Source organism: Rhinichthys klamathensis, unplaced genomic scaffold (genome assembly GCF_029890125.1).
Source record: "Rhinichthys klamathensis goyatoka isolate OS25496 unplaced genomic scaffold, OSU_Roscu_1.1 h1tg000133l_1, whole genome shotgun sequence".
Lineage (NCBI taxonomy): Eukaryota > Metazoa > Chordata > Actinopteri > Cypriniformes > Leuciscidae > Rhinichthys > Rhinichthys klamathensis.
Window position 1 is genome coordinate 2,269,825 of NW_026606668.1, and position 15,073 is coordinate 2,284,897.

The following is a 15,073-nucleotide window of genomic DNA, read 5'->3' on the forward strand; positions in this document are numbered from 1 at the left end:
CAAAGAGTCCAAAAGAAAAAGCTTCACCCTTTTTCTGTTCAGTAATGATCAGACAGATATAACAAATCCACAGTGCATTCTAAAGGAATGTGATGTACATCAAAGTGTGAGTCATTAGGTGAGGATTAATTAGGTAGGAGACATGATACAGGTGAGGTTACATTGCCCGTTGGTAGGTTGTACAACCAAATACATACCAATCAAATACATACCGTAGTATTATACATAATAGTACTTAAAAGTACACAAAACACTAAATCATTCACACAGTTTCTGGGAGGCATATGACTAATGCAGGAAAGTTTCTATTAAAGAGGGTTTCTGTCTTCCCATTGTCTCTTTCTTGCACATGTGGCCACATTCCTTTTTGAGGTCATAAAAGTCTGTTATCAGTCTCAATGTAACAGGACACCCTGGTTCTGCCAGTGTGTTTGTTTCATTTGGGATGTTAGTTTTGGAGTTTCATAAACCTTTGTATATAATGAATAATTGGTGTGTGTCTAATTGGTCCATACCCTACAGATTCCCCCCTTTCGATCGTTGTCGTCCCTCTCAAGGACAACCACGAGCGAAGTTGAAAGTGCAGAGAGGTCAGACACACTTATGTCATAGAAGGCTGGAAGGCCATGTGGGCCTCTGGCTGTTTGTGTCTTCTGGAGCGGTGGTCGTTCCATGGCAGGTGACTTAGACAGTAGCCAAGTCCAGGTCTCTGCAGCAGGTGTTGAGGCAGCAGGTGTTGAGGCAGCAGGTGCCTTGACAGGGTGTCACCTGTCATTCTGAAGTCCATTAGTTTGGGGGCAGGCGTTTCCTTGTGGTTGCAAGAAGTGGTTAGGGCTCTATGTAGCATAGAACAGATTTCAGGCCGACCTAGTGCTGGTGGCAGGAGGTCGGAAGGTGGTTGTTAGACTCTCAGTCACGAGAAGTCCGAAGGATTGAAGTGTTGTTCTGTCCTTATGGTGGTGCCGACGTGAGCTTGCCTAAGCTGGGGTGGGCACGAAGTCGGAAGCTTGTACTTTACGGGACTCCTCGGGTGAGTCCTGTGCAGGGAGCTATTTTGCGTGTGTCAGCAGCTCCTGTAGCTCTGAGGCAGGTGTGTCCTGCTGTCCTTGTGCAGCATCCAATTGACACCTGTGTGGAGGAGGATGTTGACGTTGACAGCCGTTAGTCATCCTGTGGTGTTTGCAGGTTGAGGGTGCTGTCCTCCATGGCTTTTCCAAGGCTTTGCTGGTACCTGGGTTGTTGCCATGGTGACAGTTCTGTGCTGGTCCTGGGCATGCTCAGTCCAGCTGCATTGAATCTAGTTCGAACCTCAGTCTCTAGCCGGTCTGTAAGGCTTTGGGCACAGGTCCGCTCCTTGTGGGACGCTGTGATCTGTTATGTGAGGTTGTTTACCTTCTGTTTCATACCCATAAGGTGGGGTAAGGAGATGATAATCTTAATCTCCCCGGTGAGGCTGTAACTCTGGCTTGGGTCATGGGTTGTTGGTCCTCTTCTCTCATGGTGCAGTTACGTTTGGCTCTGGTGCTGTAGGATATCAGCAGCCATGGGTGGAACAGTGTTCCTTGCGATGGCTTGTCGGTCCTTTCGGTCTCCTGTCTGGTTAAAGTCAGGTTAAGCAGAGGATCTGCGACATCTTGGCACACTTGTGGTGAGAGACTAATGCATGACCCTTTAGATTTGCTTGGACCAACACTCCATAGTGGTTCACAGCTGCGGCGTGTTCAAGACCACACTGTGTGTCCTTCAAAAAGCTCAGTCAATGTGCTAATGAAAGTTCTCATTACTATAAGTATTCTTCTCTAGCTACACAGTTTACAGGTAATTAAATTTTGATTTAATTGACAGGATAACTGCATTTTTTTGTTTTTTTGTTTAGCCGACAGCGCTCAGCAAGGACTTATGCCTAAACTAGTGAAGGTGAAATTCGGCTGAGAAGAATTGAAAGTAAGGAAAGAGAAAGTAAAAAAAAAAATTAGAACTCCTAAATGGGGTTAAAGGAAAAGTATTTTAGAATACTTTGCATTGCATATGCCCAAGCTGTAATTAAAGGCTGCAAGTAAACGATGCTAACCGCTAACTGTAGAAGTTATTATGTAGCTTAACCTAAGCTGGATGGATGCAAGGTTAGGTTAGCTCAGCCTAAGATGGATGGACGCTAGGTTAGGTTAGGTTAGCTTAGTCACTTATCCTGGTTTGTTTACAAAATGACGTCACGAGTTAGCACTTCCTGTGACGAGTCGTTGTCATGGGAACCAGTGCATGTCAGAACAATTCAACAGTCCATGGAGAATGTCTGCACATTTTAAATGAGTTATGCATGTTTAAACGAGTTGAAATGGGGCGCCTATACTTTAAGTCTTTAAAGAACTTGATGTTACATTTAGTAAAATGCAAATGTGGTTTGGCATTTGCAAATTTTACTCATGTACTCTTCTCTTTACTCTAAAACAACTTCTTCTATTTGTTCAAAGAGTAAAGGAGTAGATTAGCTGTAAGTCAAAACCTGTCTAAGCATACATGGTTACGTCCATCTCATGCATAAATACTGACTTTTCAGCGTTTTAGATGCACAGATAAAGCTTAGATGAATGACATTAATCTAACTATAATGTGTAGGGCTTTTACAGTGTAGAAAGGGGGGCCCAAATCTACATTTATTTTACCCTGAACTGAGATTTTTTTTTTTCATCAGGAACAGGTTTAAGCAATACTGCAATTGGAATTTCTTTAACCAAAGCAGAATAATCACTTCTGGTACAGTTTACGTGCCGCTGAGCTGAGATTCCTTCGTCAAAACAGACTTACGCTTTAACACTGAAATTAGGGTTTCTTCGCTAAAATCATATTCAACTTATACTGATACCATTTGAATGTATGCTAAAATGTGTTAAGACTCTTTCAATTACAGTAGAGATGTCAATTCAAGCGATCACTTTATCCCCATCCAAACAAGCAAGCAACTAGTGACCTAAATGCGTATAAGAAGTTAGTATTTCCTGTAACAAGTCATTGTCATGGAAACTAATGTGCAGCAGTGCATATTTCAACCAGCGGGTGTCACAATGTCGTTGTGTTTCAAAAAGCAGTGCAGAGTCTGTTGGCACGTGAGGCTTACACGTCCATTCAAGATTTTATTCAAATCAGTAAAATTCTATTTTTACTAATGCAGAGTCTTGCTTCTTTTTGAGCACACATTTTCCTCTACTTTAAAAGTTTTATGTCCTATGCTGACCAGGGACCTTTTAGCAGAGTCTTGCACTCTGGTCATGCTGTGTGCCTTCTGGTTTTGCAGTTCAGAGTCAATGGGGTCTTAGGAACCCTTTCTGAGGCCTTCTGTGTTAAAGGCCTTCTGCATCAGGTCACGCATCGTTGAGTGGGCATTGCGTGGGGGCAGGCAAAAATATGGTGACTAACTGGTTTTGGAGGAGAAGTTTCTTGAAGCTGGTGTCCTCCTCCGTCACAGGTTCGTTGTAAGCTCCACAGAAAGCTCGTTCGGAGTCTGTGGTGGTAGCACAGGCACTTCTAGGTCTGTCCTGCCTGGTGTCTGGGCAGGGCCCAGCTGGACTGGATGTGTCCAGAGCAGATGGAGTCTGTCTTGGTGTGTCACACCGGTCGAAGACTGCAGGTGAAAATCAATGTCTCGTAGATTGGCAGGGACGTGTGGTCTCCTGCAAGCTCTGGTGTGAAGGCAGGGATGTTTCTGACCATTCGCTTGAGATCGTTGAGTGTCACTTCATGTGCCGTTTCAGGGTTTGTCTGAGTTACCTTTTCCTCCTGCAGCTGCAGGGGCTCTCAGGGCACTGGCTGGTGAAGGGTTAAGCCGAGGGCTTTGGCTCCTCCCCCCTTTGTGCAGGGCTGGGGAAGCTTACGCTGCTGATGTGAAGGTCAGCAGGGTACATCTTTCTTGTGTGGTCCATTTGCAGTTGGTTGGACTGCTGCAGTTTTCTTTGGACTGCATGGAGTTCGTCCATAATGTTACAGTATTGCTAAGTCAGTGTTCGGACTTCAGCTGCACGTTGATGGCTTTAGCATCTCTCTTTGAGTTCAACCAGTTTTAAGTTCTTTAAGTGAAACAGTTCTTTACCCGGTTGTTGGCGGGTGCTCAGCAGCTGTCAGCCGCCTGAAGACTGGTGATCTCTTTCAGTTGCTCCGCTCTGTCATGGTCTTTGCCTCTGTCCTGTGTCTTCTCTCGCTGAGCAAGGTTCGTTCTCTGTGGAATTCTGTGGCTGGCAGCGTTAGTTCATTTACCTCCTGTTTGAGGCCTGTGGGAGCGTGGCCAAGGAGAAGATGATGCTGGTCAGCTCTTGGTGGCTCAGACTGGGTGTCAGATGTCCACTTTCGTGTCGTCTAACTGTTCCTTTCTCTGCCGTGGCAGGTCGTTGCCTGCTTCCGGCTGAAGGATGTCCATGACACTGCTCTGCCGGGTCTCCTGGTGGTCCCGGTGGGTGGCAGGGCTGGATGTCTGAGGCATACTGGCACACTTGTGGGAACGCGAGAGAGAAATGGCAAAAGCAAATGCAAGTTTCTACAGAGGTGGTGAGCTATCTGTGTGGGAGAACGGCTATGTGGAGCAGCTAAAATTTAGTGTTGGTGAGCACACACACAACAAAAGGTTTTGAGTATCTTAGTTGACGTGCTTTAGGCAGCGTCGACTGATGACTGGGCTCTTACATGTCATAACCTATTACTCAAAAATGCTGTTGGTTCTTTTCAGATGTTTACTTCGAGAGTAACAAATAGAGTAAAACCAAAAATAAGAGAAAGTATGAAACCAGAAAGGAAGAGGAAGAAAGGAGTGTTTTACCTATTTAAGTTTAGCTAGGAGACATAGGTAAAACGGTGTCACTTATGGGTAAGCTGCTGTTTAGACTAAACTAGCAGGGACACATCAGCCATCAAGGTCAACAGAAGAAGAAACAACGGGAAGTGTTTCCAGTTCTGTCTGTGACCTACTGTGCATTTGCGTTAGCCGTACTTCATGTACTTAGCTTGGTGCTAAGGAGTGAGGAGGGGTAAAACACAAAAAGGAAGTAGGATATTAATGACCTGTGTAACTCGCTAAGGAAACAACAGTCGCTAGATATTGTAATCCTGTAGAGAGAGAGAAGATGAGGATAGTGACTAGTGATCTAACATAAGGTAAAGGTAAAGTTAGAACGTCCTTATAGCTCTAAGAAAACTAAAGGAAAGGGAAGCGTATCGAGTAATTTAATTACATTTCAAATTTAGTTAAGCTTTATTTAGCTGAATATAAGAATTCAGGCTGAAACAAAAGTAAATAAATAAATTGAAATAAAATAAAAGTAAACATCAAGTGTTCTCATAGCTCTGGTAACTAGAGGGGAACTTGGATAAGTAAATTGATTTAATTAAATTCCAAATTTAAGTAAATTCAACTTAACCGAATAGGAATATTCAGGCTCAACAGGTGTGAAGACACAGAATACGATAGGGGTAGGTTTAGGTCGAAATAAAAGAAACACAAATGACAACCAAAGTATCTGGGTTTCAATCTGAAAGTGAAACCAAGAGGAAGGGGTCGAGAGAGAGAAAGAGAGAGAGAAGAGAGTGGTTTAACCCTCTTATGAGACGTGCTTCGTGAAGCTCTGACACCAGGGTGAATCATTCGTCTCAAATCATTCGGAGTGTGTATCACTGCTAAGGTCACGTGATTTTATTAAACTTGGCTTCGTTACACGTCATAGCTGTTTCGAAATTGTTTTAAATTTCAACGGTTCGTGAACCAGTGTGTATCTGGTCTCTATGTGATCTCGTATTACTTTATAGATTCGTACACATTTAATGACGCATTTGACAAAGGGTCTGACCCAGCTAGCAGGGAACATTCTCAGAACATTGGCTAACATTCGCTATTTGGTTAATGTTTTAAAGAAATGTTCAAATAATGTTTTAAGGATGTTTTCTCATTTCAAATAATGTTTCTATAAGGTTAAATGTATATAGGCTAAGATATAACGTTTTAACTGTAACATTATGAGGATGTTTTGGGAAAGTTGTTGAGATAAAAGATTATACAATGTTCCATAATAACAAAGGAGGAACATTATCAAATCAACGTTCGCAAAATGTTTTGAGGATATCATTGAGGCCCGAGATGACGGAGTGTATTTTATAAAATGTTCTTGTAATGTGACATGTTAAAGCAAGAATTTTATCCTACACAGCAAAAACTCCTGTGTTAAATTAACTCTCCTGGGAGTTTATTTGACTCCACACTCAAAGAGTTAAAGTGTTCAAATATGAGTGTTAAATGAACACTGAAGAGTGTTAAAGTTAATGAGATAATTAAGTGATTAATTTAGTGATGATTGAGCATTATTGAAGACACCTGATGATAACAAGCAGAATCACTGAAGGAGAAAATCACAAATTGTAAGCCACCGTTATGGCGATCAGTGTTTGCTTTAGTTGGACTCTTGACTCTTGACTCTTCTTTAAATTTTGTTTGTCTGCTGTTATTGGTTTATAACAGTCAAATGAACAAATAAAAGTGTGATCTGATAGTGTTGGTTATGTTTTGGCATAATCATGCTGTGATCTGAAAAATGAAACTTATTGAGATAGTTTGGTTTAACTTGTTATTAACAGCTTTGTGATTCTACAGCATACGGTTATCAGTATTTTTCTTTTAATCCAAAATATTTAATAATCATTGTTCTGATCAAAACACTTCTATATGAATTTATTTAGAAACACAGACGTCAATAATCAGCCTGTGAATCTCAAGAATGGTGACAATAACAATGCATGTTGCAGTGGCTGCCACCAATCACAACTCATTAATGGCTCCCATCATGCATTGCGGTATGAATAAATTATGATCTGAATTGTCTATGTAATTTACTTTTCCTAATTGAATAATCTGCTCGTCACCGTTGTTGAGATGAATTGACTCAATCTTGATGTCTGTGTGTGCCTAATAGAAAGTTTTTTTTTTTAAACAACTTTAAAGAAATCCTTAATATTATATTCATATATAAAATTCTGGATATGTATGCAGAATCACAGTTATGCTGTAACCAACAGCATAAATCACAAACATAAAGATCAAATGATGATTGTCATAATATAACCAAAATCATTAGATCACTTTTTTTCTTTGTTCATCTGGCAGTTATAACTCAGAAACAACAGCCAACAATATCTAAAGTTATTAATCTAAGGGTCAAGAGCCCAACTAAAGCAAACAATGATCGCCATAACGGTGGCTTACAATTTTAGATTTTCTCCTTCTTTGGATGTTCAATCATCACTCAATTAATCACTTAATTATCTCATTAACTTTCATCACTGGAGTTTTTGCTGTGTTCCTTTTAGGAAAACATTCTGGGAACCAAAATAAAACTACCCGCTGAAAACATTATTAGAACTTCATGGTAATGTTCCCAGAACGTTTTTAGAACAAAACATTTCTAGCTTTCATAAAACGAGCCCTACAGTTTACTAAGATATTGTGCCTTGAAAGACACCTCATATTAAACGACATTAGGTAGCTCGCGGATTGCCATTACCTGATTACACCTTTTGATAAAACCTTTGCGATTGGTTTGTAAAAGGTGTTCCGTTGATTTCTGCTACACTTACACTGTTTTGACCAGCAGGGGTCGCCAGCGAGGGCGCTTCAAACAAAGAATCATTTGTGACACAGTTGGCTCCTTTGATTCAAAGCCTCAAAGAGCTTTGAGGCCCCGTTTACACGATGGGAAAACGCAGATATTTCTCTGCGTTTTGCCCTCTCATTTACACGAAAACGCCGTTTTTATCACAGAAAACGATTATTTCTAAAAACTCCGGGCAAAGTGGAGATTTCTGAAAACGCCGGTTATGTGTTGCCGTGTAAACTGGGGGAAACGGGGTTTTAGGTTCTCTCTTGACGATTCTGAGGATTTTGATTGGCTTGCATGGCTTTATCCTTCTCCCTACACTGTCGCCCATAGGTTTGGCATAGTTATGATGGCGCTCGATGGCGTATTTATGCGGGTGTGTGCACGATGTTATTTTTGAAAACGGAGAGGGGAAAAATTTGTTTCTGTAAATACCCGGCTATGTGTAAACGTAGCCTGACTCTCATTACTCGTGTTCAAATCACTCAGTTCAAATCACGCAAAATCTATAGTCTTTGGTTTAAGGTTACACTTTTACGCTCTAACGTGTCTACGTTTTTAGGCGGTGCTAAAACTATCACTCGAGGTAGAGGGTTTTACTTGTAAGTTATGCGTGTAAGTTAGGATTGAGGGAGCTATTGGCTACAACCGTCGCTTGTTTACACGAGGGTCTGTGAGATTGGTGCTGTTCTCAGATAAATACTAGGTAGGAACGCTGTTATGTTTTCCACTGACATAACATGTATAAAACACTTATGGCAAACCACGTTCAAAGAACACAGCCAACATTCAGGGATACTTTACTTCTTCTGAATTTATTATTAAGGAACACAACTAATAATTACAAGTGGCAGTGCCACCTACAGGCACAATGGGGGAATAGCAGTATTACATACATAACATTTCCTCCCCTCTTAATCAAGAAACAAAGAAAACAATGCTTTCTCAGTTACACAAAAATTATGCATTTTTTTATTTTATTTTTTCTAGAGGTAGAGGGTAGACTGCCTCTTGCCTCGAGCCAGTTCGGGGATTATTCTGCCCCATGTCAGAACAGGCTCACTAACATAACTAATTACAGTTCATCCCAGCAGGGATGTCTCATGGCTCTATAATGTCAGACGGTTGGGCGGTTTAATCACTCTGGCTGGATAACGTCTGACCTGCACTGATGGAATGTTGAGTTTGCCATGGTTTATCTGAGGCTCTACTGATGTGTCACTGTTAACATCTTGTTCCCTTGTTGGTGGTACCGAAGAAGTGTCATCTACAGAGGTCTGTACAGGAACAGACACATCACTGATGTCAGGTGGTTGTGTCACCTGAGTTTCAGCTGTTTGCTTCGGAATGGACAAGAGTTGATCAGCATGGCGTCGCCATTCCTCAGAAGCTCCTACATCCACAGTATAAGATACTGGACCACTTTGAGCCGTCACCACACCTGATGTCCATCTTTCTCTCCCTCTGTAATCACGAGCCAGCACAGCATCACCGACTCCAAACTGTCTGGGCTTCGAACGGCCAGCTCTGCGGAGGACCTGGGAGGTCTGTGAGAGTCGCACGGCAGCTGTCACACTGGGTTTCAAGGCATCCAAACGTGTGCGCAGTTGTCGTCCCAAAAACAACAAGGAAGGGGACTCTCTTGTCGTCGGGTGTGGTGTGTTGCGGTACGTCAGCAAGAATGTTTCCAGCCGTCTCTGAAGAGTAGAAGAGCCCTTAGACGTCTTCAGTGCTTGTTTTAGTGACTGAACAAACCTTTCAGCCTGCCCATTGGTTGCTGGATGATATGGGGCGGAACGGATATGTTTCACATGGTTGGCCTTCAGGAAAGTCACAAACTCCTGAGAGACAAATTGTGGTCCATTATCACTCACCAGGACTTCAGGCAGACCATAATGGCTGAAGAGATTCCGCAAAACTTCAATTGTTCTTTCTGCAGTTGTTGATGTCATCAACTGCACCTCAGGCCACTTCGAATGTGCGTCAACCACGACTAGGTACATGTGACCTTCACATGGCCCAGCAAAATCTACATGTATGCGCTCCCATGGTTTGCTTGGCCACTCCCATGGGTGGAGGGGTGCTTGGAATGGCATTTTCTGTATTTGTTGACATGACTGACACATTTTTACACACAGTTCAATGTCAGCATCAATCCCAGGCCACCACACATAACTGCGAGCAATGGCTTTCATCCGGACAATTCCTGGATGACCAGTGTGCAGTTCCTCCAGTACTCTTTTCCGCAGCTTAAGGGGAACAACAACTCTCATGCCTCGCATTAAGCACCCGTGTTGGACGGACAGCTCATTGCGTCTGGAGATAAAAGGTGAGACTTCATCATTACCAGTCAGGTTGACAGCTTGAGTCCCTTTTATGACCATTTCGACGACTGTAGACAAGGCTGGATCACTCATAATCTCACGTCGGATATCAGTGGCACTGACAGGGAGTTTCTCCATCTGTCCGAGGTAAAACAGCTCTACGGCATCCTTTTTCTCACTGTGCTCCACTTGTAACGGCAGACGGGAAAGACCATCAGCATTTGCATGATGCTCAGCTCTTTTGTACTCAATTGTATAGTTGTGCGCAGACAAAAGTAATGCCCACCTTTGCATCCGCGCTGCCGCCATAGACGGAATTCCTTTTTGCGGCCCAAAGATCGTAGTAAGGGGGCGGTGATCTGTGAAAAGCGTGAATTTCCGTCCGTAGAGATACTGGTGGAATTTTCTGACCCCAAACACTATGGCCAGAGCCTCGCGCTCAATCTGTGCATAATTCTGTTCTGCCTTGCTAAGTGTGCGAGATGCGAAGGCTATTGGCTTTTCTTCACCGCTGGGTAGCATGTGGGAAATGACGGCACCAATGCCATAAGGTGATGCGTCGCATGCAAGCCGAATGGCGTTCTGAGGGTCATAGTGTGTCAAGACATTTTGTGACACCAGTTGTTCTTTTGCCTTTTTGAATGCAGCATCACACTCTGCAGACCACTGCCAACGTTTCCCTTTACACAGCAGGGCGTTCAGAGGATTCGCTATGTTTGCCAGATTGGGTATGAATCTCCCGTAATAGTTTAACAGGCCGAGAAATGATCTCAGCTGTGTGATGTTTGATGGAATTGGCGCATTGACAATTGCACTTACTTTTTTAGGTGACTTGTGCAAACCTTCCGCATCAATTATGTGACCCAGGTATTCCAGTGAGTCCTTGAAGAAGTCACATTTCCCTTTTTCAGCATGCAAGCCGAACTGCTCCAGTCGTCCAAGGACTGCATCCAGGTTTTCCAGGTGTTCAGCTTCAGTCCGCCCGGTAACCAGAATGTCATCCAGGTAACAATGGACATTAGGCAGACCTTGTAATATTTGATCCATAGCTCTCTGGAATATGGCTGGCGCCGAAGCGATCCCGAACGGAAGGCGATTGTACTGGAATAGCCCTTTCTGTGTGGAAATTGTGAGGAACTTCCTGGACTCCTCCTCGACCCACATTTGAAGGTAAGCATGTGACAAGTCCAATTTGCTGAAACATTGTCCTCCCGCTAATGAAGCGAACAGGTCCTCAATGCGCGGTAATGGATAGTGTTCAATGTGTAAGACAGGGTTTACCGTCACCTTAAAGTCACCACAGATGCGCACATCTCCGTTTCTCTTTACAACAGGGACTATTGGAGTGGCCCATTCGCTGTACTGTACCGGTGTCAATACTCCAATTTCAGTGAGACGGTTCAGCTCCGCTTCGACTTTCGGACGAAGAGCATACGGAACGACTCTGGGCTGGCAAAACTTGGGTTTGTATCCAGGTTTCAATGTTATTTTAGCTTTGATGTTCTTCATTTCTCCCAACTGTTTAGAGAAAATAGCAGCATGTTTCTGCAGCACAGCTTCTAATGTCTTCAATTTGACTGTTTTTATTTCTTTCCAGTTCAGTTTGATCTGACGCAACCACTCTCTGCCATAGAGTGGTGGATAGTCCCCCTGCACGACATACAATGGAAGAACAGCTGTCTGCTTGCCCATTTTCACATGCACATCAATTACCCCTTCAGGACGCAAAGCTTGCCCAGTGTATGTCCGAAGAACAATGTCCGTTGAGCATAGGGGCAGGTGTTTCAATATTCGATCATAAGTCTCTGTTGAAATCAATGACACTGCTGCGCCCGTGTCCAGTTCCATTTCCAGTGGCATACCTTCAATTTCTGGTTTCACAGTGATACTGGACTTTTCTCCTGGCTGTGACAGTTTATACAGAGCTAAATCAGAGTCTGTGTCATCAGCATTGGACACTGCATCAGCATCAAGGCGGTGTACATTTCCTTTTTTTATATAGCCTTTCTGCTTAAATGCTTTCATTTGCCGTGCAGCTTTTGCTGTGTTTCCACTCTTTGTTTTCCTGTCATCATTAACGTAACTTGTCCTGCAAACGCGACTGATATGGCCCTTTTTTCCACAAGCATTACAGTTTTTGTCTTTAAACCAACAGTCATCTTCACTATGGTTAGTCTTTCCACATCGTTTGCATTTGTTTGCAGTCTTACTCTTTGATAAAGACAGTGCATTTACCGTCAGTGATCCGCTGAGTTGGTGTGCTTCACGTGACGCCGTTTCCATAGAGACCGCCAACTCTACCGCTCTCTGAAACGTCAGCGCAGACTCAGTCAACAAGCGCTTTTGAGTAGCTTCACTCTTCAAGCCACACACAAATCTATCGCGAAGTGCATCATCCAAATGTCCCCCAAATTCACAGTGTTCTGACAATCCTCTAAGCACTGCAACATACTGTGTCACCGACTCGCTCTCCTGATTCCGCCGGTGGAAACGAAAACGCTCCGCGATGACCAGGGGCTTCGGAGAGAAGTGCTGCTGTAGCGTGTCTGTGATGTGCTTGAAGCTTTTCTCTCCCGGTTTGTCCGGCGCGATAAGACTTCGGAGTAGTCCATATGTTTTTCCTCCGATCACACTGAGTAGCACAGGCACTTTCTTGTCTGCCTCAATACTGTTGGCTTCTATGAAGTGTTCAAATCTTTCAATGTAAGTGGTCCACGGTTCGACGCTTTCATCAAAACCTTCCATGTGGCCAATGGTAGCAGCCATCCTAGCTAACCTAGATCACTTTAGCTACGCAGAGAAAACAATATAAAAGTTGTAGTAACGTTACGCCTAACTACTCACGATTCACTGTAGTAGCTTCGTGGTAATTTTAATCCACCTCGTCGCCAATTATGTTATGTTTTCCACTGACATAACATGTATAAAACACTTATGGCAAACCACGTTCAAAGAACACAGCCAACATTCAGGGATACTTTACTTCTTCTGAATTTATTATTAAGGAACACAACTAATAATTACAAGTGGCAGTGCCACCTACAGGCACAATGGGGGAATAGCAGTATTACATACATAACAAACGCCTGCTCGCGTTCCGGACGCAATGCCAACCAACAACACAGGTCGGCCGGAGCAGCGGACGAGCTGTGCTGAAAGTTTGCATTGAGTCTCTCGCTTAAGCACATGACGTTGCATGTGAGTGACTCTTTCACAAATCAAACAGCACCGTTCTTTCCCAGACAATGGCAAATTACTAGTTAGCTAGGCTAGAATTTATACCACTAATTTGACGTGATTGTTTCATATGAGCGCTTCGGCGGTTTAATATGAATACAATGACGTAACGAACAACAAGGCCTTGATTGGTGACTGAGGAGCATCGCTCAGATCACCTTCAAAATGCTGAGAATGGAGTTTTCTTCATCCATAATCAGATTAATTTGTTCTGGTACCATTTATACGCGCGGCTAATCTGAGATTTCTTCGTCAGAGAAGGCTTAACGTACGCTCGACTTCTATCTGAAATTAGGATTTCTTCGCTAATATCAGGAGTTTCTTATCGTACGATTTAAATATGCATTATAGCATTTGAGAAACTTTCTGCCATTCGTAGGAAGGCATATTTAGGCTACAGTTTTGCTGATTTACTCAGAAACTTGTACGTGCATGTATGAGATGTTAATAAAACTTATGGGACAACATATGATTGATTACTGTCTGCTTGCATACAATGTTTAATACGATGCCTTAAAATTCTCCACCATATGTAAAGGATCAGCTATATGAAATATTAATAATCAATAATAACTTGTTATTATTAATTATGAATATTTGGGGTCAGTTAATTGGATTAACTTGACATGGCTAAATTAATCTTACAATCAATTAATCAGTTTGTTCAACTAGCTCTTTGATTATTCATTTATTCTAAGAAACGGTTACCTTCCATGGCCACAGAAGAATAGTCATTTCTTAGCTTATACAGCGCTTTGAGCTTGTAGCAAAAATCTAAATCGTAAAGGGACTCCGTATTGCAAGCAAATCAGAACCAAATATATATTATGTACAAGTTTTATTAACTAAATCATAAATAAACTAAACAAACATATGTGCATATATGTACAGATACACATAAATACATAAATAGGTAAGGGATAGAATGAGATTGGAAAGGAGAGGGAACGATGGGGCAGATCCATCTAACTGAGAAGAACCAACAACATTTCATTTCCACATTTCATTGAATTGAATACTTGCATTTGTAGTGGGAACAATTCTTGAAGTTGTGGACAATTGACGTCGTTGAGGGTTCCGGCGGTGTCAAGTGGAAGTTGTTTGAAAGTTATCTTTCTCCATGAGCACATCAAGGCCTGGGGCCCTGGGCCCTGCTGAGGTCGCACCGAGCACTCAGGAGAAGTGAGGAAGTCGGAAGAGTGGGTGATTGGAGTCGTGGTTCCAAACTCCTGAGATTGTCCTTGGTTCTTTGTGAGAGAGTCTTCTCTCTCCATCCTGAATGTGGGTCCAGGGTGAGCAGTTTTCTGGATTGAAGTAAAGGCAGTCTGACTCCCTTTTGAGAGCATGAAAGCATGGCCTGCTGGGCCCTGGGGGGAGGGGTTCCTACCCGTATCAGCAGTGTGTTTGCGGCCAGATGAGAGAACCAAGAGAGAGGGCGGTCGCTGTGGACTGTCCCTAAATAACGCTGAGAAGATCCCTCCTCTCTCAGTTTGCTTTACCAATCAGAGGAGTGGACTCTCTGGCGGGAGTTTCATTTGGGGGAGATTTTTATGACTCTTTGTCCAAAGAGTCCAAAAGAAAAAGCTTCACCCTTTTTCTGTTCAGTAATGATCAGACAGATATAACAAATCCACAGTGCATTCTAAAGGAATGTGATGTACATCAAAGTGTGAGTCATTAGGTGAGGATTAATTAGGTAGGAGACATGATACAGGTGAGGTTACATTGCCCGTTGGTAGGTTGTACAACCAAATATATACCAATCAAATACATACCGTAGTATTATACATAATAGTACTTAAAAGTACACAAAACACTAAATCATTCACACAGTTTCTGGGAGGCATATGACTAATGCAGCAAAGTTTCTATTAAAGAGGGTTTCTG

The 15,073-nt window shown here is 42.8% G+C and overlaps 1 protein-coding gene across 1 annotated transcript; it reads right to left on the reverse strand.

Annotated features, from left to right (window-relative positions):
* Window positions 1-8,599: 8,599 nt before the first annotated feature.
* LOC130089449 (uncharacterized protein K02A2.6-like) lies at window positions 8,600-11,490 on the reverse strand. The gene has a single exon (XM_056256752.1). It carries the CDS (start codon window positions 11,456-11,458, stop codon window positions 8,735-8,737), a length of 2,724 nt encoding a protein of 907 aa, XP_056112727.1. The 5' UTR covers window positions 11,459-11,490; the 3' UTR covers window positions 8,600-8,734.
* Between the last annotated feature and the right edge of the window lie 3,583 nt (window positions 11,491-15,073).

Bases quoted from the DNA above. Each gene is read 5' to 3' on its own strand.
- LOC130089449 (XM_056256752.1), bottom strand. From the start codon at position 11,458: ATGAAGAACATCAAAGCTAAAATAACATTGAAACCTGGATACAAACCC.